At 44.9% G+C, this 25,648-nt stretch overlaps 1 protein-coding gene across 3 annotated transcripts in view; it reads right to left on the bottom strand.

The window, feature by feature from the left end:
* Positions 1-25,648, bottom strand: part of LOC141103740 (vitellogenin-1-like) — a 232,430-nt gene that overhangs the window by 154,218 nt on the left and 52,564 nt on the right. For all 3 annotated transcript variants that reach the window (XM_073593683.1, XM_073593682.1, XM_073593684.1), the window contains exons 9-13: positions 23,819-23,978; positions 14,927-15,052; positions 7,031-7,249; positions 2,948-3,165; positions 1,719-1,816 (exon numbers count right to left, since the gene is read on the bottom strand). In XM_073593683.1, coding sequence (XP_073449784.1) covers positions 1,719-1,816; positions 2,948-3,165; positions 7,031-7,249; positions 14,927-15,052; positions 23,819-23,978 — 821 coding nt within the window. The remainder of the gene's footprint in view (positions 1-1,718; positions 1,817-2,947; positions 3,166-7,030; positions 7,250-14,926; positions 15,053-23,818; positions 23,979-25,648) is intronic.

Here is a 25,648-nt window from a genome sequence, read left to right as displayed (position 1 = left end):
ACCATTCTCTTTGCTGTAGAGTGTAGAGGAAGCCGTTCCTGAGGACCTGCAGTGCAAGGATCTTCCTGCCACTGCTTCATTTTATCTGTTCTTCCTCCTCCTCCTCTGCTGCTTCTTAAATATTGTTTAATAGTCTTCAGGGGGCAGCTCTGACTTAAAAAGGGACTTTAACCTCCCTAGCTTGTCCAAAAAGCAAACTTTCATGCCCAGTGAATCCAGCGTTGTTCTGGTGTGATCCATCAAACCGCTCCCGCTCACTGGGTCCCACAACACCATCTTACTTTTTGACTTAATCAGACGCTAGCTATCTCTTCCTGGTTCAGGCAGTCGACCCCCTGATAATGCACCACTGGGTCCGCCTACCTCTGTCCGCTGTGTTGAATATGATGCCCCTTGGAATAGGTGATGTGCAAATCCCAGGAAGCTTCAGGAGTGGAGGAGACATCATCACAGACATATGCTTGGAGCCAAAGTTTCAACAATTCCAGATAGTGTCAATGTCTGCTGCCACCCCCTGCCTCCCACACATTCCTATTGGCCCATAACCATGCTGATTTGCTGTACTTGCCAATAGAAATGTGGAATAGGCAGGAAGGGGAAGGCATTTTGCCATTATCAGGGAGGCTTAGGCCAGAATGGCATGGGATTCAGCCATAAGTACAGAGTTTTGGAGGCTGCCTGCACCGTATAGAGTCTCTTTAAGACTGCAATCACTGCTAAGCGGTTCCTAGCGATATAATGCAGTCGGCTACGGCAGGGGGACAGCAGCATACATAAGACTGTCATTAAAGTCAATTGACCTGGTCATATATTTGTGTATTGACAAATGCAACCTGCGTAAATCTTACTGTATCAACATGTGCTTTGAGGCCCTAAAATATTAACAGTAATGCAGTAAAAACTTGCATGTAATCTACTATAAAGCACTATAGTGAGTGTTGGTTCACACATATTTAACCGTGCCATAAATGCACAAGTGTGAATAGGGAAAATCTCAATGGGCAGTTTTCTGTAGCAGCCAGTCCAATTACATTACATTAAAACAGAACTCTAGCAAAAAATAAAAAAAAGATACAATTAGGAGGCCATTGAAAGATAAAGGAACAGCACCAACTTTTGCTGCAATTTAAAATTCAGAGATTTTTCTGGCAGTATTATTTTTCTGCCACTAGAAGTCTTGAGTCTGCTGGCCAGCATCATTCAAGGCACTTCCTCTGAGTCCAGTTTATCCTAGACATGCCCCCAGCCAGTGATTGGACAGTGAAAGGAGAAGCAGCACAGGGATGAGCTCATCTCTGCGTCATTGTGCTCTCTTCTCCTATCAGCTTCTTTTCAGCACATGGGCTGATTGGCTCCTTGTGCTGCTTCATCCTTTCACACTTCAGCCCAGCTGTACAGGGACTACAAGAGACTGGTACCAGGCCACATTTAGGTACTTACACTGCATGATGAAGAGCACCCAGCATAAATGTGAATTTCGCTTGAAATTATTTAAAAATATTTGTTGGTTAAGAGCATAAGGTACATCCAACATGTTTCATGGGGAAGAACTCCCTCTTCTTCAGGGATTAAAAAATGAATTGTGATGGAATAAGAAATGGAATACACTAGAATGCCTGCAGTTAGGCTGGATCAGGACTAGTGTGTCCAAAGCATAATGTAAACAGCTGTTTTTTTTTTTTTTATAGTAATCAGGAATGTAAACATTGACCCAATACCTGAATATATATCAGAAAATAATCCACTACTAAAACGGCTCCTTGTGGCTTCAAATCTGGACTTCAACATTTCAACAGCCATATTGCAAATAGCAGCCCTAGGAACATGGAAACAAAGGTTTGTTAAAAATAAACTGCATTCCATTTATTTATTTATCTGTTAAATAAATAATAACTTAAAAAAAAAAAAGCTTCCCCATATTCTCTAGGGCCTCTGCTTAAAAAGGATATATAATGTTTAGTGGTTCTAAGTACTTTTCTAGCAAAAAAAAAAAAAAAATTATGATTTTTTTACATATATATGGAAGAAATGTCAGATTTGGCCCGGGAGTAAAGTGGTCACAGGGAACCTGTGGCGGAACCGCTTGGCACCCCGACTAGGTGCTTCCTTCTGCCAAACAGTGCCTCCTGCCCTCCAAACCGTTCCGAACCGCCTGAGAGCTAAACAATAGATCCCCCACCAGCAACAATAGCTCTGAAAAAAAAAATATATCCTTCCAGAGACAATAGGTCTCCCAGCAACAACAACAGACCTCCCCAGCAACAATAAACCCCCTCGCAAAAAAAAAACAAATACCCTCTAGCAACAACAGATCCCCCAGCAACAATGGGCCACCCACAGCAGTTACCCCCTGCAGCAATAGACTCCCCCAGCAGCAACAACAGATCTCCCCACAGACAGCACCAATAGACCCTCCAGCAGCCATCAACAATAGACTGCTCCCTCAACAATAGACCCCCCACCAGCAACAATAGACCTCCCCAGCAACAATAGACCTCCCCTGCAAAAGTAGATCCTTCCAGAGACAATAGGTCACCCAGCAGCAACAACAGACCTCCCCAGCAACAATAACCCTCCTCTTAAAAAAATATACCCTCTAGCAACAACAGTTCCCCCAGCAACCAGCATCCATAGACATTGTAGCACAATGCAGTTCCCCTTGGCATTATATACAGTCAGTGCTGAAGGTGCCGGAACGACGTTCCCCCACGTTCCCGCTGAAAAAAAAAGCCCTGCTCCTTCCCCATGAAACAAATTCTTGGACTGCTGGCCTTTTCACAATGCTATATGCCATCGCTGGTCACACACCCCTAAAGTTATAAGGAGGGAGGAATGTGTCTGGGGTGGACATATCATTTGTATCAACACAGACAGTCAATTAGACACCGTTTTCCTCCATTTATGTCAATGTAATTTACATGTTACCAGTAGATCAGAACTGTCTTACACTTCATGTAGCTCAGGGTTGACGCTTCTACTGAACTTCTTCATCAGAGAATAGACGAAACTTCCCACTTCCATGTCAGCTTCTTTCATGAGAGATTTTGCTATCATCATGACAATAGCGGGAGAGGGCTTATTGTCCAGGATAATACTTGCGGCGATGCTTCGGATGACTGGGTGCTGCTGGATGTCCATATACAACTCTTGGCAAATATCCAGGATCTGAATAGAGGTATGGGGCAATTATTACATTTCAAACGTCTTATGTATGAAAAATGTGCTAAGAACATCTCTTGTTGCTCATAACAACAAAAATGTCACGATTAACTCCATCCTGTAGAAAGGATGCTTGGACACTGGTTGCTTTAACAAGGAATTTCCTCATTAACACACTCTTCGTACATGAACCATATTGTGTTCATTGAAAGGAGAACTAAACCCACCAATTTAACGGTTTCCCAAAAACATTTCATTTAATCACTTCAGCCCCGGAAGATTTGGCTGCTCAATGACCAGAGCACATTTTACAATTTGGCACTGCGCTGCTTTAACTGAAAAAAAATGTCAATAAGCGTATATTTATTGGTTTGTGCAAAAGTTAAAGCGTCTACAAACTAGGGTACATTTTCTGGAATTTCCGCAGCTTTTAGTTTATGAATGCAGATCTCTTTTTTTGAGGTGCTGAAATGGCAGAGCAGTAACACCCCCCCCCCCCATCGGACATTCCGATCGTGTGTGTGCTTCATCAGGATATTTCATTAGAAAATTCTGAGGGACCTAGAAATAGAACATGTTTCAAATCATTCCGACGGAATCAATTCCTGTTGGGAAAACCGCTCGTCTGTATGCTATTCCGACGGACCAAAAACGACGCAAGTGCAGCTATAGGCTACTGGCTATTGAATTTTAACTTCCTAGTCCCGTCGTACATCATCACGTTCATTCCGACGGAAAAAACGGTCGTGTGTACGCGGCATTAGCTTTCGCAGGGATCAGGCCTGACTCTGCGAACTCTGCAGTTATGTGCTGGGCTGGGCAGAGAGGCTAAATGCAGGTTCTAGCAGGTATCTGGGCTGATCCCGCTAACACTGCGTTTTTGGGAACCCTAAACTGTTGGGGACAAAGATATTGATCTGTTCAGACACTATACTACTAAGGGAGGTGTATGGTGCGTGCGTGGGTGTTAGCACTACTGGCACTAATCTGATGCTGCCTGGGGTGACACAGACCCTATCTGACGCTAAAATCTAAGTGATATCACCCACCGGGTGATCAGGGAGTTAAACCTTTTATTAGTTGATGTACGGTGGGCGCCCTGATGCTATAAAAAAATAACTAACTAACCAGCACCACCCATGACACTAATACAGTGATTACTGGTGACGGGGTCATCAAGGAGTTAAACCTTTATTAGGGGGGTTTAGGGGGGTCCCTAGACCTATCTGGGCCTACTACTAAGTACCCTAACACTCATTATTGTCACAAATGCCACTAGTACATATATAAACACTGCACTGGGTGACACAGTGACAGGGAGTGAAGGGGTTAACTGGGGGGGCGATCGGGGGGGTGAAATTTGTGCTTACGTGTACTGTGTTAGTGTAGTGTTGGTGCAACTCACGTTTGGATGTCCTCTCTTCTCTCTCTGGAATGGAAAAGAATTCCAGAGAGGGAGATGACATCACTTCCCCTGCCTGTGTTTACATTTACCGGCGGGGGAAGCATTTCATTAGTCAGAACCAATCAGCAGGTCCAGGCCAGAAATCATTGGCCTGGGCTTGGAAACTGATCGGTTCTGAAACAAATCCAATCATCGCCGCCCCCTAGGAACCGCGCGCCCGATGTAAGGTAACGTTGTTTCGCCCACCCATGCCATTTTGCCGTAGTAAAACTGCGGCGGCTGGTCGGGAACCGGTTAAAGTGTTACTAAACCGAGGAGCCTGCATTCACTATATCTGGTCCCCCACAGCAGTGGTTCTCAACCCTGTCCTCAAGTACCCCCAACAGGCCATGTTTTGGGAATTTCTCTTAGCTAAAATAGCTGTCCAAAATAGCTGTCCAAAATACTAAGCTATTGATTGAAAGCACCTGCGCAAGATAAAGGAAAACCTGCAAACATGGCCTGTTGGGGGTACCTGAGGAAAGGGTTGAGAACCACTGCCCCACAGAACACATAACATGGAAATGAAATTATTTTAGTAAATACAAACTGCTAAATACCTTTTCTCATCAGCAGTTAGAGCAGTCGTGTGACTTCTATCAGTGTCTGGTTAAAGCTTGTAGGAGTTTTCATTCTCCTCTGACTGTAATATGAGGATGCATGACCACTGACCCTCTGTCTGGACAGTGCTAATTGGCCCTGTGCTGATCACATGCACCCTCCCGAAAAAAAAAAATTTAAAAAATTAAAAAAACAAACTGAGCATGTGCAGAATGCCCCCAAGGCTCTGTACGATCAGGAGATGGATTGATGACTGTGGAAGAATGGGAGGACAAGAGAAGACAGGACCAAGTAGCCTTTTTACACAATGCAGAGGAACAACCCCTTAGGTTCCATAGTGAGTATAACAAGCATGCTTTACTGCATATACAGAGTAATTTTACTGTTGTGGGTTTAGTAACACTTTAAGGCATGCCATGAATGATAACTGTCTTCGTTGCTTGTGCTCCCAATGGAACTGTCAAGCCTTCAAATGAATGGTGTCATAACTAAGCACATGGCAACTGCGTATCAAACAGAGGTTAGGATAGCAGCTTCCTTGGCTGTAGAGGACAGGAAGGCTTAGTTCAACTTTAACTTTTTCTTTTTAGAAACAAGAACGAATTAGAGTTGGCATATGTCATCATAGCTTCAGAACAAATCATGTTAAAGCTGAACTTTGGGCAAAAACCTTTACCCATGCACTGGGTCCCCCCATCCCTTCACTGCAAGGGTTAAATGCTTGTTTTGCCCCCCCCCGTTTCGATGTTTTCCTTTTTCTGTCCAGAGTATGGGCATGCACTCCACATCATCACATATAACTCAGGACTGCTGTTCCTGCATTGTACAGAAGGTGATCAGAGAGCTGCCACCCGTCGGCGGACCTTTTGCACAAAAGCTTTTCCAATCCAAGTGCCTACATTATCTGTCTCTGATGAAAGGAGAGTGCTGAGCCCCAGGAACGCAGTGGCTGTTACAAAATAAAAATCATTAAAAAGGTCTATACAAGCTGGTGTGGAGTTCCCATCCTTTCAAAACTTCAATAAACTCCTCTGGGGTCCAGCAAAACTCCACAGTTGCTGGTGATCAGCCACTAGGACCATAAACCACCCATTGCGTTATAACACATCTCCATAAGGATCAGTGCTCCTAAATCACAAAGATTGCTTCCGCACAAAGAGGAAGAAGCCTGCGGGAGTGAGGACTAAGGTAATGATATCATCCCCTAGACCAGTGATGGAAAACCTTGACACCTCAGATGTTTTGGAACTACATTTCCCATGATGCTCATGCACTCTGCAGTGTAGTTGAGCATCATGGGAAATGTAGTTCCAAAACATCTGGTTTGCCAAGGATCGCCATCACTGCCCTAGACCAAATGGGCAGATGACCCTTGCAGTTAGTCCCTGGAGTTCAGCTTTAAGGGACAGAGCAAATAGACACAAGACACAAGGAAAGCGCACTCATTAGGTATGAGGTTGGACTGAGGATACTTGGAATGAATTACATCACAGTACAAGCAGCTAGAGAGGTCAGGGATGGCTTCATTTAAAGAGCTTTAAATTAAGCCATCCCTGACCTCTTTAGCTACTGTGATGTAATTCATTCCAAGTATCCTCAGTTCAACCTCATACCTCATACCTAATTTCAGGAAGCACCTAGCAACATGGGCAAAGCTCCACATGTATTTTGTCCCAAGGGCAACAGAATAAAAACATTTTTTTGGTAGTTATTTTTTAATTCTTCTACATCTGCTTGCTTTAATCATGGGGGCCCTACACGCAGCAATCGCCTTTTCATAAAGAAGGGGTATTGTTTGGGGAACAAAACAAAGGTTATTTCATAGATCCAGCAAGCAGTGTTTAGCAAAGTTCTCTCTACAAATACCTTTACAGGGTTTTTTATTGCAATCTTCTTCAGGGCCAGAGCAGCTGCGACTTGCACGGGTAGAGGTAGGTTGGAGACCGTGGTAATTATTCTTGGAAGGAACTTCAGAATCTTCTTAATGCTAGTTGCTTGTCCAGAATTCCCCAGACCTTTAAGGGCCAGAATGATGTCCATCATATCCACTGCCTCATTGGCTTCCGCTAGCAAATTATGGAGTGGCTATAATTAAAAAAAAAAAAAAAAAAAAAAGAAGAAAAAAATAATTGATATTTTTATTGCTTAAATTCAAGATGGGTTGATTGTTCCAATGTGTCAAAGATATCATTGCATTAGCTTCATTTTTTTTTTATATCTCAACTTGGAGATTTCTCTCCAAAAATAATTGCCCTATCCTCATTTCCAAATACAAAGCTGTTACTTCCGAATTCAAGCCTGTTGCCTTTTTAAATATTTGCTGAAAGTTTACAGAATATACAGTACTGTGCAAAAGTTTTAGGCAGGTGTGAAAAAATGCTGTAAATGAAGAATGCTTTCAGAAATAGAGGTGTTGATAGTTTATTTTTTTATCAATTAACAAAATCAAAGTTAATGAATAGAAGAGAAATCCATATCAAATCAATATTTGGTGTGACCACTCTTTGCCTTCAAACCAGCATCAATTCTTCTAGGTACAGACAGACAGTGCTGACATTCCTTTTGAAGGAACCCAGCAGGTAGAATGTTCCAAACATCTTGGAGAACTAACCACATATCTTCTGCAGCAAACTTAGAGCAGAACACAACACAGCTTGTTTTGCAGTAAAACCACACATTAGGGTTGTCACCCTGTAGACAAGGCAGTATAAAGGCTGGTACACACTGGCCGAATATCAACTGGTATTGACTGGTTGAACAGAAACCCCCCGACATTCAGCCAGTGTGTACAGCAGCCTGTCCGACAAAAGCCGACCTAAGATCCTGCTTCTGTCTAATGGGCTTACTGGAAAACCAGCTGCCGATCGGCATCTGATCAGCCAGTGTGTTATAGCAGGGAGGGGGGCAGTAGTTAGTAGTTAGTTAGTACAGTAGTTAGTTAGTTAGTACAGTGAGCTCCTCAGTTTTTTTTTCGTTCAGCGGGTCAGGGGGCAGGAGGAGTTGCAGATCTAAATCATTTTAACAAGCGGGTGATTACCCATTTGTTAATATGAAAAGACTCACACTCTCTGTGCAGATCTCCAGCTCCTCCCACCCCTTGCGCTAATGATAAGATGACATCATTGGCGGAGCGGGAGAGTCAGGAGAGGAGACACAGGTATGGCCACATAGCGGGAGGTGAGCGGCAACTGTGGCCTGTGTCAGCCCTGTGTGGACTACGGTCGCCTCTTACCTCCCGCTGTGTGGCCTGGTCATCAACCTGCCACGGACCGGTACGGGGGGGGACCCCTGCATTAGCCAGCTCTTGTTAGCACATTTGGCCCAGTGGCTCCCCCGGTCCACCAAGCAAATGCCCAGTGTGCTCTATGGCCAGTCCTGGCCTGGTTGCACATCATTAGAGGTATGGAGGTTTGATCTGATTGAATTTGGTTGGGAAGCCTAGTACCATTCCACTATGCACCTAGAGATGTGTGCACGGATCCAGAGACAGAGCATGGAGCCGAGACTCGCACTTTGCCATGACTTGTGACACTTGTCCCTGGTGGTGATCTCACCTGTTAAACACTTTCCTGATCCTCTGCAGGGGTACAGGGCTGCTGGAGATGCTCTGCACGGGTAGGTTCTTGATGGTGGGCACAACATGGTTGGACGTCTCGGGAATCATGTTCCAGTCTCAGTGGGCAGAGCGCAGTCTCAGAGTAGCTGGTCGGACAGTGCATGGAGAAGGGAGAGAGCCCAGCTGCTCAGTGCCATAGATACTGTCCTTGGTGAGATGCCAGACAGTGTCTACATACAGAGCCCCTCTTATTCTCTGCCTCAGCATTCAGCCAGGGCAAGACCAGATCCAGCACTTTGTATGGCCGCGAGTCAGCGCTGGAGGGGGTGTGTGCAGCGAGGATGTGTGCTGAGGAGATGAGGTTGGTGTGGTTGTTAGGACATGCGGCCTAGTGGCCTGGCCACAGTCTTCTCCTTAACAGCAGCACAGAGTTCTGTGTCTGGGCTGGGGTGTCCACCGGGCGCCACTTCTCCTCCCCAGCAGGGTCCTGGCTGTCGCTGCTTCTGCCTGCTCCACTCGCCCTCAGCTTATTTCCACTCGCCAAAAGCGAGCAGGCGAGTAGAAATTTTGAGGGCTGCTATAAGGTTTTTGGGCTTCTATCTTAGTCCAGCCATGTTTGCACATGGGTGTGTCACCATCCATAGTAAAGCCGTTAGACAGCAAGCTCCACAGGCTGATGTAAATGGCTTATGCCTTTCAAGGTTAGCCAAAGAAATAAATAAAAATAACACATTCAATAGAAGTGTTTAGAATGCGTGTGCGCACCTCCGTGGTACAAACTCTATAGCGTAGTTACTCGGATGACTTAAATACACAGATTGGCGTACAATAGACGCTCCCTGTCCCTCTGTATCTCCTGGGAGAAGCCAATTTGAATTTAGAAGCAGTACCTTTGAAGTCACCAGAAATTTATGACATCGCACAAATGAAATAATACATTTTTGCTGATAGTGAATTAAACCTGACATTCTCATTTACAAAACTATTATGCTGTCTAATCGGGTATCATTTTCCTTTGTAAACGCATTAGCTTAAATAAGACATGATACGATTATACTGGGCGGGTAGGGGAGCTCAGCTTGGCTCAGCTCTGCAATATACTGCCTACATTGAGTGATTTACTGAATTCCAGTCAAGATAAGGCAAAGGTTTTCTTTTGCAGCTGAAGCACTTGAATAGTCAGGATTCTTTTATTGGAACTCTGCGAAAATATCATTTTATTTTTCATTTGTACCTTGCCGGGCAACCAGAGGAGACCAGAATTTATAGAACTGTTTATGTTTTAAAGGGAACATATAGTGGATTTTTAGTGACCACATATAGTGATTACTGCAATTTTTATCACATATAATGGTTGATGTAGATGTCACATTTTTGCCTGTTTGCTGTACCATGTTTATATTATTGAAGATTTGGCACTCCAGTTGATTTCTGCATTTTAATACAGCCACTCCGTGATCAGTAGTTGATGGGATAAGACCTCAGCCACATTAAAAAAAAACTCCTTTGTTATACTATCTAATTGTTACATCTTTGGGACTTGGGCGGTGTTGATTTGATGTGTGACCACATGTCATCACATTTTTCATTGATATATTGGTAATTATTATAGTTTATAAATTGGGAGTTTGGGACTTTTTCTAACTTTGGTTCTCCTATTTGCGTGCAGGTTCTTCCCCCTTCTTTTGGAATGTTGATTGTGCCGATCTATGTGTGCAGTGATGAGCTCACAGGGTTTGTGCATGTCCTGGGTGTGTTGTGTGGTTGTTTTCCATTATAGATTACAACCTCTCATTTGTGTTCCCCTGAAGAAGTCTCATCGGTGAAATGCATTGGAACTCATTTACCCATCCCTAGCAGTGGACTGTGGACAACCAACATCCTATCCTCAAATGAGAAGTATTTAGATTTTCATTACTAGGATGCAAAATATGAGAGGGTTAAATCTTACATGTTTAAAGTGTTTGTTACCCCAATATTTCATATTCTTGATATGTGCCTGCTGTACCATGTACTTGTATGAGAAAGTATCCCGTGCTCTTTGTATTGCTCCATTTGTGTGAAATCCCTGGTGTTCCTGCCAATCCCTCTGCTTTCCTATTATAAACTGACCACACTAAGCAAGAGAACACACTGTGGTCAGTTCTCTAGCTATGCTGGGAACTAAGTGTACTCTCCTTAAAATGATCAGAGTTGTCCTGATCCACTTCTGCTGCACAGCCTATCACTGGGAAGATCAGTGTACTGCTGCTTCTCCCCCCCCCCCCCAGCTCTTATGCTGCTGAAAACAGAGGGAATGTGATTACTTATAAAAAGGGTAAAAAAGGTATTTATAATCTATTTTTATATCTATACAAAATTCTATTTTAAACTTAATGGGTTGTTTTATAAAGTGATCGTTTACAATCACTTTAATACATGGATTGTATAGTGGTATGATGTTTTTAACATTTTAGGGTTATTCATATCCTGCTTTTCTTATTTATAATAAAATAGCTTGAGAAGATAATTGTTAAATCTTTTTTTTTTGCATTGTATCTTTGAGAGATTATCCACCTTTGAAATTCCACTTCTCTTTTAATCCAAGAATAATTACTTTAAAAGGTGTGCAAAACCAATACCTCATATTATTATTATTACACAGGATTTATATAGCGCCAACAGTTTGTGCAGCGCTTTACAATGGGACGGGGGGGGGGGGGGAGGGGGGACAGTACAATTACAATACAGTTTGATAAAGAAGATATTAAACAATAATAAACAATTTGCATCAAATAAATGATAAAAAAGCAGTCCAATAACATATAATTCACATGTGCATAACAAAGAAGTAAACTTCTAAGAAAAATATATAAAAGTCCAAATGTGAAATTTGAAAATGATTAAAGTCCACGTGTAAGAATCCCAAACCACCCTAAACAAGTGTGCCTGTTCCCTTACAGAGCAGTAATGATCTCCAAATGATAAGAGATCAACAGCGCAGAATTCATCCAATTGGGGGACCACCACTCAGGACTTCACCACCTAAACAGTCCTTCACTGGCTATCCAAAGCCAGCACAAAACATAAACACAGGCAAAATTACACTAGGGATCAACAGTGGGTGTACAACATCACATGCCACTGGATCCCTTTAGAAGCTGGAAGTCATTGAAGTAGACACCACTACTCCAGTGATCTCCTCTAGCTTCCAGGTCCTGTGTGTTGCATTTTCTCACTACTGCAAAGCATTCTCTGACTGGATAAGAAAAAGAGCATGACATCACCGCCAACCTCTCACACTTTGCAATCACTGAGAAAATGCAAAGCGATCTCTGAATAGTGTCCATGCAAGTGGGCAATCTAGTGTGTTTACAACGCAGCAAGGCAGCCACATTTGAACGGGACCCAAAAGCAAGTGGAGATCACTGTAGGAAGAGATGTCTACTATTGTGTTCCCAGCTTCTAGGAGGGTCCCACATGTATGGCATATACATATTTACATGGTTCAAGTTTACTTGTATATGCCATGGTTTACTTGGTTCAAGCTGGGCCAATATAACTACTGTACGTAAAAATATCCATACCTGGAGTTCTTTAAAGCATGGGTACTGTTCACTGAAAATGGAAAAATGGTTTTGGTAATGAAGGGAAATTATAGCCTAGTACCGATGTGGTTAACTTTACTCTGAAGTAAAAGCTCTACCTATGAATTAAAAAAGGAAATGTTTGTTCTCCCACTGGCCATGCTGCCACACACTGCTGTAATCCAAATAAATCGTTCCCCGAGGTTTCTGCAGAAACTTACAGTTCTGGAAGTGCGAGTCAGATGTGGCACTCTCCCAGTCAGGTTGCTAGCAGGTTAGGTAAATTTAGTTTTTATGGCTTCTGTAATCATTGGAGCAGCTTGTGATTACTTTTGGCTGCTCTAGGCTCTGCAGGCTGCAGATTTGATTGTTTCCCCCTGTCTTCTGGAGGTTTCCAGAATGTAGTGAGAGGGACAGTCGAATTAGTAGCCTTAATAATTACATGGCTCCAGACAATCCCTGGGGGAGGATACCCCCAGGGGCATAAATAGTTTGGAGCTCTAGACAGCAGGGTTCTTTTCCTGGAGGAGAGTTTCTCAGCCAGAAGGGCTGCTACCCTTTTGGCAGCTCAGCTGATGGTTCTGCTTGCGCCCCTTGAGTTCCCAGCTGTGCACATGGGGGGGGGGGGGCTATCCTGCTTAAAAATCTCCCAGGGGTTTCACTGGAGATTTGGTCTGGAAGATTCTGCCTGGAGGGTGACATCCAATTACCTGGGGACACTGAGTACAGCCCTGAGTGAAGGATCCTAGTGATCAGTGGCAGCCGTCCTTTGGGGTGCACGGACGCCGCCCCCCCCCATCCATGCATATGACCCCCTGATCTACACATAAGGAGCCTAAATATTGGTCTCAATGGGAGGGGGGGGGGGGTTTTAAAGCACGTGATTAGAGCCAGAGGATCTAATAGGCTTCAAAAAAGGGTTAGCTTGGTGCGCAAAGGACTGCGCCCCTGATCCCACCCAGTTGTATGACGACAGCAAATGAATATTCGCTATTTTCACACTAAATCTCCTCCCCGCCAATCATGAAGCGGGTCATGAGACCGTTTCCCGATTGGCCAAAGTGTCAGGCGATCCTATTGGATGCTTAGGAGGAGGAGATGCATGGTGGAAGGCATGGAGAAACTGCTTGAACAGACACTGGAGCCACTGCCTGCAGCCCGCCACCAACCATGCTGGGGGACACTGAAGCCGTCACCTTAATGGGGTAAGTGCCAGAGGGGGGGTGGAAATGCCTGGGGGTGGTTTATTTGCCGCCCCCCCAAAGAGAAAACCCACCAGCCACCACTGCTAGTGACTGTTGATGTGGTAACCACTGGTGCATGAATACTAAGGCTTGCCTGGCCTAGAACATCTACTTATGGTGTCCCAGTGTCGTCCATTCTCTGTCCTATTGCTGAAGATACTGTACAGGAAGTAGCTGCAAAGAGAAGAGTTGCCTCTCATTACTGTTCAGTGTTTGGAGTGTCCCACAGCTTCCCTAAGATCCAGCCAAGTTAACATGCAATACAATTTGAAAAATGAAACCTATAGACTGTTTACTGTGGGAAAGAGACTAGAACAAAATCAGTGGCTCTTGTGGGGCTTAGTGCTACACATCAGTGCCTCCTGCTGACCTGCATGTCACCATAAGGCACAATAGTGATGTAGCAATCAGTAGGAGAAAGCCTTAAAGTGGTTGTTAAGCCTCTCTAAACTGTATACACCATCAGCACTGCCTCCTATTGCAGTGTCCCCCTCTGCAATTTATAAAAATAAATGCTACAAATACCTAATTTCACTGCTGAGATTGCGATCACATGACCAGCCAGCTTTCTTCTATCCTCCTCTGAGAGATGCAGTGGGCGGGGCTGAGATTCCCCTGCTGATGTCAGTCTGGAGGGGAGGAGGAGAGAGCTGGCTGGTCATGTGATCGCAATCTCGGCTCTTAAATCAGGTATTTACAGCATTTATATTCATAAATCATTCACAGAGGGGTACACTGCAATAGGTGGCAGTGCTGATGGTGTATACAGGTTAGTGTTAAGAGAGCAGCAGACAGAGAGGGGAGGCACGTAAACTGACCACAGTGTCAGGCTCAGCAGCCATCATACACCGTGGTCAGTTTACAGAGGGGTGGGGAGAAACTGTGAGGATCAGCCAGGTTTTTTAGGTGTTACAAGAGGCCAAATGACACAGGACAAGCACTGTGTCATATAACATGCTTTAAAGGAGCAGGGTCCTTTTTTTTTTTGGGGTTAATAAACGATTTAAGTGCAGTAGGACATAGGAGAATCACACCACTCGGAAGTGTCAGTTTCTGCAGAGACTGTAAGGGGAGCCTTTCCCTGGATTACAGCAGCATCTGGCCATATGGGAGAACTCTTACTCCAGCTTTGAGTTTAGTGACAGAGAAGCAAGAACATGAAGAGAGCTGGCAACCTTCGACACCAACAGGTACTGTTGGAGTTTAGTCCATTGAGAAGGACCCAATGTTCAGACATAGATGGGGGCAGTCAAAGCTCTGTAGATAGCTGCACTTTATACCTTCACTTTTTTTTGTTAAAGAGATATAGTCACTTTTAGGAATATGTCATTGTTTCCAGTCTCTGTAAGAGGATACTACAAATTCCTAATAAGGCAATAGCAATTCTGGTGATTACCTGAAGAGTTTCTTCTGTGCAATAATGTGTCTGGCTGCAGAATTTGTGGACCAGCGATCCGTAGGCCAGATAGCCCACCTTTCGTACTAAAGAGCCACAGTGGGCATTAACAGCCTCAAGCAAGGCCTGTAGAAGGAAAATACGTATGTTATTTATAAACCGCTAATTCTCAAATTGCCATAATTGGCTCCAGTACATCATTCTGTATTGTTGTTTACCAACATGGCATTACTAAAAGTAATTATCACTTACAGGACACATGTTTAGATTTGAAAAAGTTGACAGCTCCCTCTCCCTACACCCCTAACCTATGCTAAAATAATCCACCCCTGTGCCCAGCTTACCTCTCCCCAATGGTGGCTGCTTTCTGTGGTGCTTATCCTTTTAATTTTTAATTTTTGCTGCCTATGTATGAACAGTAACTTTATACAGACTTATAGGATCTTACTTAAATGGGCTTTAATTCACTGAGGTGGCAAAGCTTCTCGATCACGTGACTGCTGTGATTGGCTCTCACATGATCAAGAGCTTGTCCTGCTGGTTCCCGATCAGAAGCTGTGACCTAGAGCAGTCTGACAACTCAGTCAATGTGCTGGGAGAACGTAGTGAACATGGTCCCGGCACACAACCTCAGACAGTCGTAGAGGCATATGTGTGGCAGCTGGGCAATAAGGTCCACTCTACTTGCATATGCATTAGGTGGTCAGGAAAACATTAAAAGGGAAGTACATTTCTTTTGAAGCTTTTAGATAAACATTTAAAAATCACAATATAGCTGAATATTTTGGCTTACTAATCTACATGTTCAATATGTGTTGCATCTCGTTACTAAAGTCTTGTATATAGTCCCTTATCATCCCCTCCAAGAGTTTACATACTATTGATGTTAGGCTAACTGGTCTGTAATTCCCAGGGATGTATTTTGGGCCCTTTTTAAATATTGGTGCTATATTGGCTTTTCTCCAATCAGCTGGTACAATTCCAGTCAGTAGACTGTCTGTAAAAATTAGGAACAACGGTCTGGCAATCATTTGACTGAGTTCCCTAAGTACCCTCGGGTGCAAGCCATCTGGTCCTGGTGATTGATTAATGTTAAGTTTCTCAAGTCTAATTTTAATTCTGTCCTCTGTTAACCATGGAGGTGCTTCCTGTGTTGTGTCCTGAGGATAAACACTGCAGTTTTGGTTAATGAAGCCCCCGATTCCCTCATGAAGACTGAGGAGAAGAATAAATTCAATACCTTCGCCATCTCCCCATCCTTTGTAACCAGATGTCCTTCTTCATTCTTTATGGGGTCAATATGGTCTGTCCAGGGCCGGATTAACATAGGGGCTGGTGGAGCTGCAGCTCCAGGCCCCTCCCTCAATATAGGCCCATGGAAGTGGCTTGTCAATTCCTGTGTGCCTTCCTGAAGGAAGAGGAGCCCTCTGTGCTCACATGGAGGAGACAAGTCAGTGCAGCCAAGTCCTGTCTCTGCCGATGCCTGACCCCTATCACAGGATCTGTTCACTCACACAGATCCTCAGTGTCTGGGGGAGGGGCGCTGATGTCCTAACCAGCAGAAGCCCGGGAGGAAGGACATCTCCCATGCTGTTATGATAAGGTTAGTACATTTGTTAGGGAGATGTGTAATTATTGTGCTAGGGGACAGACTGCCAGCTTCCCCCCATGTAATGTGCTCTCTTGTGCCCCCCATGTCATGTGCCTTGCAGTGCCCCCCATGTAATGTGCTGTGCCCAAAATGTCCTGTCATGTGCATTGCAGTGCCCCCCATGTAATGTGCTGTGTCCAGTATGTCATTTGCTGTACGTTGCAATGCCCACCATGTAATGCGCTGTGCTGAACAATGTCATGTGCTGTGCATTGCATTGCCCTTCATGTGATGTGCAGTGCCCACCATGTCATGTGCAGTTCCTAACATGTAATGTGCAGTTGCATTTCCCACCATGAAACGTGCTATGCCATGCAGTGCCCACCATGTAATGTGTTGTGCCCACCATGTCATGTCATGTGCCTTGCAGTGCCCCCCATGTAATGTGCTGTGCCCACCATGTCATGTCATGTGCCTTGCAGTGCCCCCATGTAATGTTCTGTGCCCACCATGTCCTGTCATGTGCATTGCAGTGCCCACTATGTAAAGTTCTGTGCCCACCATGTCATGTGCATTGCAGTGCCCCCCATGTAATGTGCTGTGCCCACCATGTCATGTCATGTGCCTTGCAGTGTCCCCATGTAATGTTCTGTGCCCACCATGTCCTGTCATGTGCCTTGCAGTGCCCCCCCATGTAATGTGCTGTGCCCACCATGTCATGTGCCTTGCAGTGCCCCCCATGTAATGTGCTGTGCCCACCATGTCATGTGCCTTGCAGTGCCCCCCATGTAATGTGCTGTGTCCAGTATGTCATTTGCTGTACGTTGCAGTGCCCACCATGTAATGCGCTGTGCTGAACAATGTCATGTGCTGTGCATTGCATTGCCCTTCATGTGATGTGCAGTGCCCACTATGTCATGCTGTGCCTTGCAGTGCCCACCATGTCATGTGCAGTTCCTAACATGTAATGTGCAGTTGCATTTCCCACCATGAAACGTGCTATGCCATGCAGTGCCCACCATGTAATGTGTTGTGCCCACCATGTCATGTCATGTGCCTTGCAGTGCCCCCCATGTAATGTGCTGTGCCCACCATGTCATGTGCCTTGCAGTGCCCCCCATGTAATGTGCTGTGTCCAGTATGTCATTTGCTGTACATTGCAGTGCCCACCATGTAATGCGCTGTGCTGAACAATGTCATGTGCTGTGCATTGCATTGCCCTTCATGTGATGTGCAGTGCCCACTATGTCATGCTGTGCCTTGCAGTGCCCACCATGTCATGTGCAGTTCCTAACATGTAATGTGCAGTTGCATTTCCCACCATGAAACGTGCTATGCCATGCAGTGCCCACCATGTAATGTGTTGTGCCCACCATGTCATGTCATGTGCCTTGCAGTGCCCCCCATGTAATGTGCTGTGCCCACCATGTCATGTCATGTGCCTTGCAGTGCCCCCCATGTAATGTTCTGTGCCCACCATGTCCTGTCATGTGCATTGCAGTGCCCACTATGTAAAGTTCTGTGCCCACCATGTCATGTGCATTGCAGTGCCCCCCATGTAATGTGCTGTGCCCACCATGTCATGTCATGTGCCTTGCAGTGTCCCCATGTAATGTTCTGTGCCCACCATGTCCTGTCATGTGCCTTGCAGTGCCCCCCCATGTAATGTGCTGTGCCCACCATGTCATGTCATGTGCCTTGCAGTGCCCCCCATGTAATGTGCTGTGCCCACCATGTCATGTGCCTTGCAGTGCCCCCCATGTAATGTGCTGTGTCCAGTATGTCATTTGCTGTACGTTGCAGTGCCCACCATGTAATGCGCTGTGCTGAACAATGTCATGTGCTGTGCATTGCATTGCCCTTCATGTGATGTGCAGTGCCCACTATGTCATGCTGTGCCTTGCAGTGCCCACCATGTCATGTGCAGTTCCTAACATGTAATGTGCAGTTGCATTTCCCACCATGAAACGTGCTATGCCATGCAGTGCCCACCATGTAATGTGTTGTGCCCACCATGTCATGTGCCTTGCAGTGCCCCCCATGTAATGTGCTGTGCCCACCATGTCATGTCATGTGCCTTGCAGTGCCCCCCATGTAATTTGCTGTGTCCAGTATGTCATTTGCTGTACATTGCAGTGCCCACCATGTAATGCGCTGTGCTGACCATGTCATGTGCTGTGCATTGCATTGCCCTTCATGTGATGTGCAGTGCCCACTATGTCATTCTGTGCCTTGCAGTGCCCACCATGTAATGTGCAGTGCCCACCATGTCATGTGCTGTGCCTTGCATTGCCCACCATGTAATGTGCAGTGCCCACCATGTCATGTGATGTGCCATCCAGTGCCAACCATGTCATGTGCAATGCCCACCATGTCATGGCTGTGCCTTGCAATGCCCGCTATGTAATTTGCAGTGTCCACCATGTCATGTGCTGTGCCATACAGTGATCCCACCATGTAATGTGCAGTGCCCACCGTGTAATGTGCAGCGCCCACCATGTCATGTGCAGTTCCCACCATGTCATGTGCTATGCTGTGCCCACCCTGCCATGTGCTGTGCCCAGCATGTAGTGTGTTGTGCCCACTGTGTAATGTGCTGTGCTGTTCAACAGTGCCCACCATGTCATGTGCAGTTCCTAACATGTAATGTGCAGTTGCATTTCCCACCATGAAACGTGCTATGCCATGCAGTGCCCACCATGTAATGTGTTGTGCCCACCATGTAATGTTATGTGCCATTCAGTGCCCACCATGTAATGCGCTGTGCCCACCACGTCATGTGCTGTGCCATGCAGTGCCCACCATGTAATGCGCTGTACCCACCATGTAATGTGCTGTGTCATGCAGTGCCCACCATGTCATGTGCAGTGCCCATCATGTAAATTGCTGTGCAGTGCCCACCATGTCATGTGCTGTGTTGTGCCCACCATGTCATGTGCTGCACCATGCAGTGCCCTACCATGTAATATGCTGTACTCACCATGTTGTAATGTGCTGTACATTGTCCACCATGGCATGTGCCGTGCAGTACCCACAATGGAATGTGGTGTGCAGGGCTCATCATGTCATGTGTGGTGTCCACCATTTAATGTGCTGTGCTCACAATGTAATGTGCTGTGCTGTGTCATGCAGTGCCCACCTTGTCATGTGCTGTGCAGTGCCCACCATGCTATGTGCAGTACCCACTATATAATGTGTTGTGCCCACCATATAATGTTCTGTGCAGTGCCCACTTGTAATGTCCAGTGCCCACCATGTAATGTGCTCAGCTGTGCCTGCCATGTCATGTGCTGTGCCCACCATATAAGGTCCTGTGCCCACTGTGTGCATGAGCTGTGCCCACCATGAAATGTGTTGTGTTGTGCAGTACCAACCATGTCATGTGCTGTGCCCACCATATAATGTACTGTGCCTACCTTGTAATGTGCTGTATTGGGCAGTGCCAACCGCGTAATGTGCTGTGCCCGCCATTAAATGTGCTGTATCCACCATGTAATGTGTTGTGCCAACCATGTGATGTACTGTGCTATACCCCCCCCCCCCTCCCGTGTAATGTACTATGCTGTGCCCCCCACAGACTCACCCCCTCACTCCCACCCCCCTCTCTCTCTCATCCCCTCTCTCTCACCCCCTTCACCCCCTACCACCCTCTCTCTCTTTCACCCTCTCTCTCTTTCACCCTCTCTCTATTCTCTCTCTCTCTCTCTCTCTCTCTCTCTCTCTCTCTCTCTCTCTCTCTCTCTCTCCCTCTCTCTATCCTCTCTCTCTCTCTCTCTTCTCTCTCTCTCTCTTCTCTCTCTCTCTCTCTCTCTCTCTCTCTCTCTCTCTCCCTCTCTCTCCCTCTTTAATTTAAATTTCACAAAAAATTGTTTGCGTTTTCATTTTATTTATTTTCATAAAAAGGCCCACCAACATCCTTAGCACCAGGCCCATGATGCTCTTAATCTGGGCCTGGGTCTGTCCTCCCTTTTTTACTGTTTACATACAGTACTTAAAGAATTTCTTGGGATTTTTTTTTTGCTCTCGCTATGTCTTTAATGTTTTATCTTAGCCATCCTTATTGCACCCTTACATTTATTGTTGCATTGTTTATAAAGTCTGAATGCTGATGATGATCCCTCAACCTTGTATTTTTTGAAGGCCTTCTCCTTTGCTTTTATATGCATTTTTACATTGGAGTTAAGCCATCCAGGACTTTTGTTCGCTCTTTTAAATTTATTACCCAATGGGATGCATTGGCTAATGCCCTTATTTAATATGCTCTTAAAGCAAACCCATCTCTCCTCAGTGTTCTTTGTTCCTAAGATTTTATCCCAATTTATGCCTTCTAGCAAGGTTCGTAGTTTAGGGAAGTTGGCTCTTTTGAAATTCAGTGTCCTTGGATAGTGGGAGGAAACCGGAGGACCCGAAGGAAACCCACGCAGGCACAGGGAGAAAATGCAAACTCCAGGCAGGTAGTGTCATGGTTAGGATTTGAAACTTAAAGCGGAGCTCCACCCAAAAGGGGAAGCTTTGCTTGTTTGCCTCCCCCCCTCCCTCCGCTGCCACATTTGGCACCTTTTCGGGTGGGGAGCGGGGGGAGCGTGTACTTGGCTTTGACAGGTATCTGCTCCCACTTCTGGCTGAGCTTGCCACGGCGAACTCGGCCTGACGTTTGGCAACTTCCTTCCCCCCCATGCGCAGTAGGGAATTGGCTGTGGCAGCGGCAGCATCTGAGAGCCAATTAAAAAAATCGGCTTGGGTGAAGACACCGCTGGATTCGTGGACAGGTGATTTTGGGGCATAGGTGGTTAGTGGCCTATGCTGCTTAGAATGAGGCCTATTTTTGGACCAGCTTATGAGTTAAGCTAGACATAATGGTTTGTCTTGTGTTCTGTCTTGCAGGCATCATATCATTTATCATGGTGGATAAAATTTACAGCACCTGATTTTTTACCATAATTCATCGACATGTACCGGGAGCTGCCCTGTCTCTGAAAGGTCAAGAGTCAAGATTACTCCAATAAAATCTTGAGGAAGGCAGTGTTGGAGAAACTGCTCGTGTTGGTGAAGCCTTCATACCGATATGTCCCCAGGCTGTGTTATTACAATTGCCTGCGGTTTTTGACCGACCAGAGAGAACCCAGGCCATCCCTGTCTACTCTCCCTTTGACATCTGCTGAGGCCACAGCTCCAGAGGTCCGCACAGGATGCAGATGTGGAGGAGCCCAGCTTGACCCAGGTATAGCATTGTTGAACATATTTGTATCCAAAAATACAATGATTATAACTAGACTTTATTGTTCAAATATTTCTGCCTTAACAAAGTGGTTTCCATATCAATACACAGTAGTGCCCAAAAATGATTTGAACAAAAAATGAAAAATGATGGGGTCAGAATGATAGTCTTTGCTATTTGTCCACATTCAATTTGCAACAGTGAGGAGATCAAAACTATGTGTGACTGATGACCAAACCCTAAAAAAAAAATCGAATTATGTCCCATTTTCATAAACAGGAAAGTGTCAGTCAGGAGGAGCCCGTATCCAGCAGCCAGATGGAGTCCCATATCCCTCACCTATGCTCTCCTGCTAAAAGGGTCAGGAAGAGCAGGAATCTGGATGAGGCCACAGCTTCCTTCCTCAGCCAGGTCACTACTGTCATCTGTACTGACCCAGATGAGTGCGAGGGATTTGGCGTGGTAACAGCCAATAGGTTAAGGGGGATGGCCGGTGACCAGAGGAGAGGGTGCAAGGAGCTCATTCTGCAGCTCCTCAACAGGGGCGCGACAGGCGAGATCTATGCCACCACCCACCTGTGATTTTGTGGGCCCACATACACAACCTCCACAGCCAACCCACCCACCACAGCAGCATGGCGGCCAATGGCAATACCAGCCCCAAGGCCCCCAACAAGGCCGCTGGTCTGGGGATTTTGACCCCTTCTACACTTACTAATTATTATTTTATTTTTTGGTTGAATAATGATTTGATTTGTTATATTTTCTATATTTTTGGATGCATGGAATGCACTTTTTCGTTAAGTTCTATTAGCAGATAGCATGTCTAATTTTATTTGTTTTTTTTTTAATGCACAAAAAAAAAAATTGTGTAGAATAATGCTTTGTGTTTTACTTCAAATGACAGTTTGAGAGTAGGCCAGTACATTTTAAAAAATACAATGTAAAATTAACAAGGTACACCAACATAGTTGTATCTTTGAGATTAAAAACCACAGGATAATAGTGTTGTGGTAACTTGGCCAAAAAAAATAAATAATACAAGCATAATAATATTATTCTTGATATCACTAGAAAACAAAAGAATTTTCAAATACGTTTGCCATAACTCCATCAGTATCACCAGCAAAGCAGCTTCATTATTATCCCATTAAAGAAGAAGAGAATTGTGCGCTGCATTTTGACAATTCATAATTTGCCGCGTCATGAATGTTAAATCTCCATTACGAACGCTAGTTTACAAGACCGACCGCTTCCGGCTAGTCCTTACTTCCGAGCATGCGTGTTTGTACTTTGGACTTTTGTGTGATGGACTTGTGTACACATGATATGAAAATCTGACAACAGGCCATTGTCCATCGAAAATTTACTGGCCTGCCATCCAACATTTGTTGGCATAAAGTTGGACAACAATTATCTGAAGGAGCGTACTAACGGTCGGATTTTAGGCAAACAGTCTGTCATCACACAATTCCCTGCCGGAAATCCAATCATGTGTATGAGGCTTTAGCCCTGTGAAGTTAGGTTTGTGTATAAACTCCAAAATACGTCGGCTGCCAACTCTTGACTTTTTTCTTGTGACAAATAACAATTAAATCTAGTGCTCTCATCCTTTCACTCTACAAAAGCTGACTTTCCTGAGGACCCTATCAAAGTTCCACTAATCCCCTAAGACCACCACACTTTAACAATCTTATTCATTCAGAACCTTCACCAAGCTTGGAGCCCAGTGCCCTAAGTCCAGAACTTTAGCTGAGAGGTCATTTCATTTAATTGGTAGCCAGCATAGACTGTATGATCTCTTACCTAAGTTTCAGGTCACACTAGCTCAGGAGAAGAGCTTTTAATATATGGCAAAAAGGACTTACAGGTTTTACTCTAAAATAGCTGTGATGTTATTTAGCTGACATGTTTTCTACTGATTCATGTGAGGTGTGAATTTTAATAATAGGTCCACTTTAAATCAAATACAAAAGGACATTAGCAGAAATAGTGATGATTGCAATGTATGGTAGTGTGACGTGTGTGAACAGGCTGCATTGCCATGTGTGAAGTATTTTAATAACACTCAGACAAGACGTACCTTAGCTTCGGCTATTGCTTCACGATCCGCTTTAATTAAATGTAAGGCCAGTGGTACAGCCTGTGCTGCTTCAAACTCTGACAGTTCCTTCAGTTTCAGTTTTAGAAACCTTAGTGAGAAATGGTTTCCGATGGCTGGAATAGCATCTAATATCCAACGCCTGGAAAAAAAAGTATATGTATAAAAAAGTTGAAAATAAACTGACAACTTAAAAATTACCTTAAAATGTACATATTCAATAATTATAATAACTATTATTATTAATATAGAATCATAAATATATATAAGTATTGAGACGCCTGCCTTTACACGCACATGTACTTTAATGGCATCCCAGTCCTATGCCCCGTACACACGGTCGGATTTTCCAACGGAAAATGTGTGATAGGACCTTGTTGTCGGAAATTCCGACCGTGTGTAGGCTCCATCACACATTTTCCATCGGAATTTCTGACACACACAGTTTGAGAGCAGGCTATAAAATTTTCTGACAACAAAATCCGTTGTCGGAAATTCCGATCGTGTGTACACAAATCCGATGCACAAAGTTCCACGCATGCTCAGAATAAATTAAGAGACAAAAGCTATTGGCCACTGCCCCATTTATAGTCCCGACATACGTGTTTTACATCACCGCATTCAGAACGATCGGATTTTCCGATAACTTTGTGTGACCGTGTGTATGCAAGACAAGTTTGAGCCAACATCCGTCAGAAAAAAATCAATGGATTTTGTTGTCGGAATGTCTGATCAATGTCCGATCGTGTGTACGGGGCATTAGTCCGTAGGGTTCAATATTGAGTTGGTTCACCCTTTGCAGCTATAACAGCTTCAACTCTTCTGGGAAGGCTGTCCACAAGGTTTAGGAGCGTGTCTATGGGAATGTTTGACCATTCTTCCAGAAGTGCATTTGTGAGGTCAGGCACTGATGTTGGACAGGAAGGCCTGGCTCGCAGTCTCCGCTCAAATTCATCCCAAAGGTGTTCTATAGGGTTGAGGACAGGACTCTGTGCAGGCTAGTCAAGTCAAGTTCCTCCACCCCATTCCTCGCTCATCCATGTCTTTATGGACCTTGCTTTGTGTACTGGTTCAACTCATTTGGTGGAGGGGGATTATGGTGTGGGGTTGTTTTTCAGAGGTTGGGCTTGGCCCATTAGTTCCAGTAAAGGAAACTCCTGAGGCGTCAGCATACCAAGACATTTTGGACAATTTCATGCTCCCAATTTTGTAGGAACAGTTTGAGGATGGCCCCTTCCTGTTCCAACATGACTTAAAGGGGTTGTAAAGGTTCAGTATATATATAAAAACAAACAAACATGTAATTCCTCCTTCGCTGTGCAGTTATGATTAAGCTATGATTAAGCACCAACACACAGTGTGAAACACGTTAGCTATTCGCCTCTGCCTCTGCATCATATGGACTGACTGTTGGATTTTAATTCACAAATAAAGGTGTTGTATCGGTGTGCGGCCATCCAGGACTCTTTCTTGCTCCTTGATCCATTGCAGAGCAGAGCTTGCACCTGTGTGCCTCATTAGGGCGTGTGCTTCAAGGAGCTCTTGTCTGGAGGGGCAACATTTTTCTTTTTTCCTTTTTCTTTCACTGTGCAATTGGTTATGCACAGAGTGGCCCCAATCCTCCTCTGAGATGAATTAGAGCGGAGACTGCAAGCCAGGCCTTCTCGTCCACATCAGTGCCTGACCTCACAAATGCACTTCTGGAAGAATGGTCAAACATCCTCATAGACACACTCCTAAACCTTGTGGACAGCCTTCCCAAAAGAGTTGAAGCTGCAGACTAAGACTGGGATGCCATTAAAGTTCATGTGC

This window comes from Aquarana catesbeiana, linkage group LG07 (genome assembly GCF_042186555.1).
Source record: "Aquarana catesbeiana isolate 2022-GZ linkage group LG07, ASM4218655v1, whole genome shotgun sequence".
In the NCBI taxonomy this organism is placed as follows: Eukaryota; Metazoa; Chordata; class Amphibia; order Anura; family Ranidae; genus Aquarana; species Aquarana catesbeiana.
The sequence above is the reverse complement of the archived record's forward strand: the minus strand, read 5'-3'. Positions and strand labels throughout refer to the sequence as shown.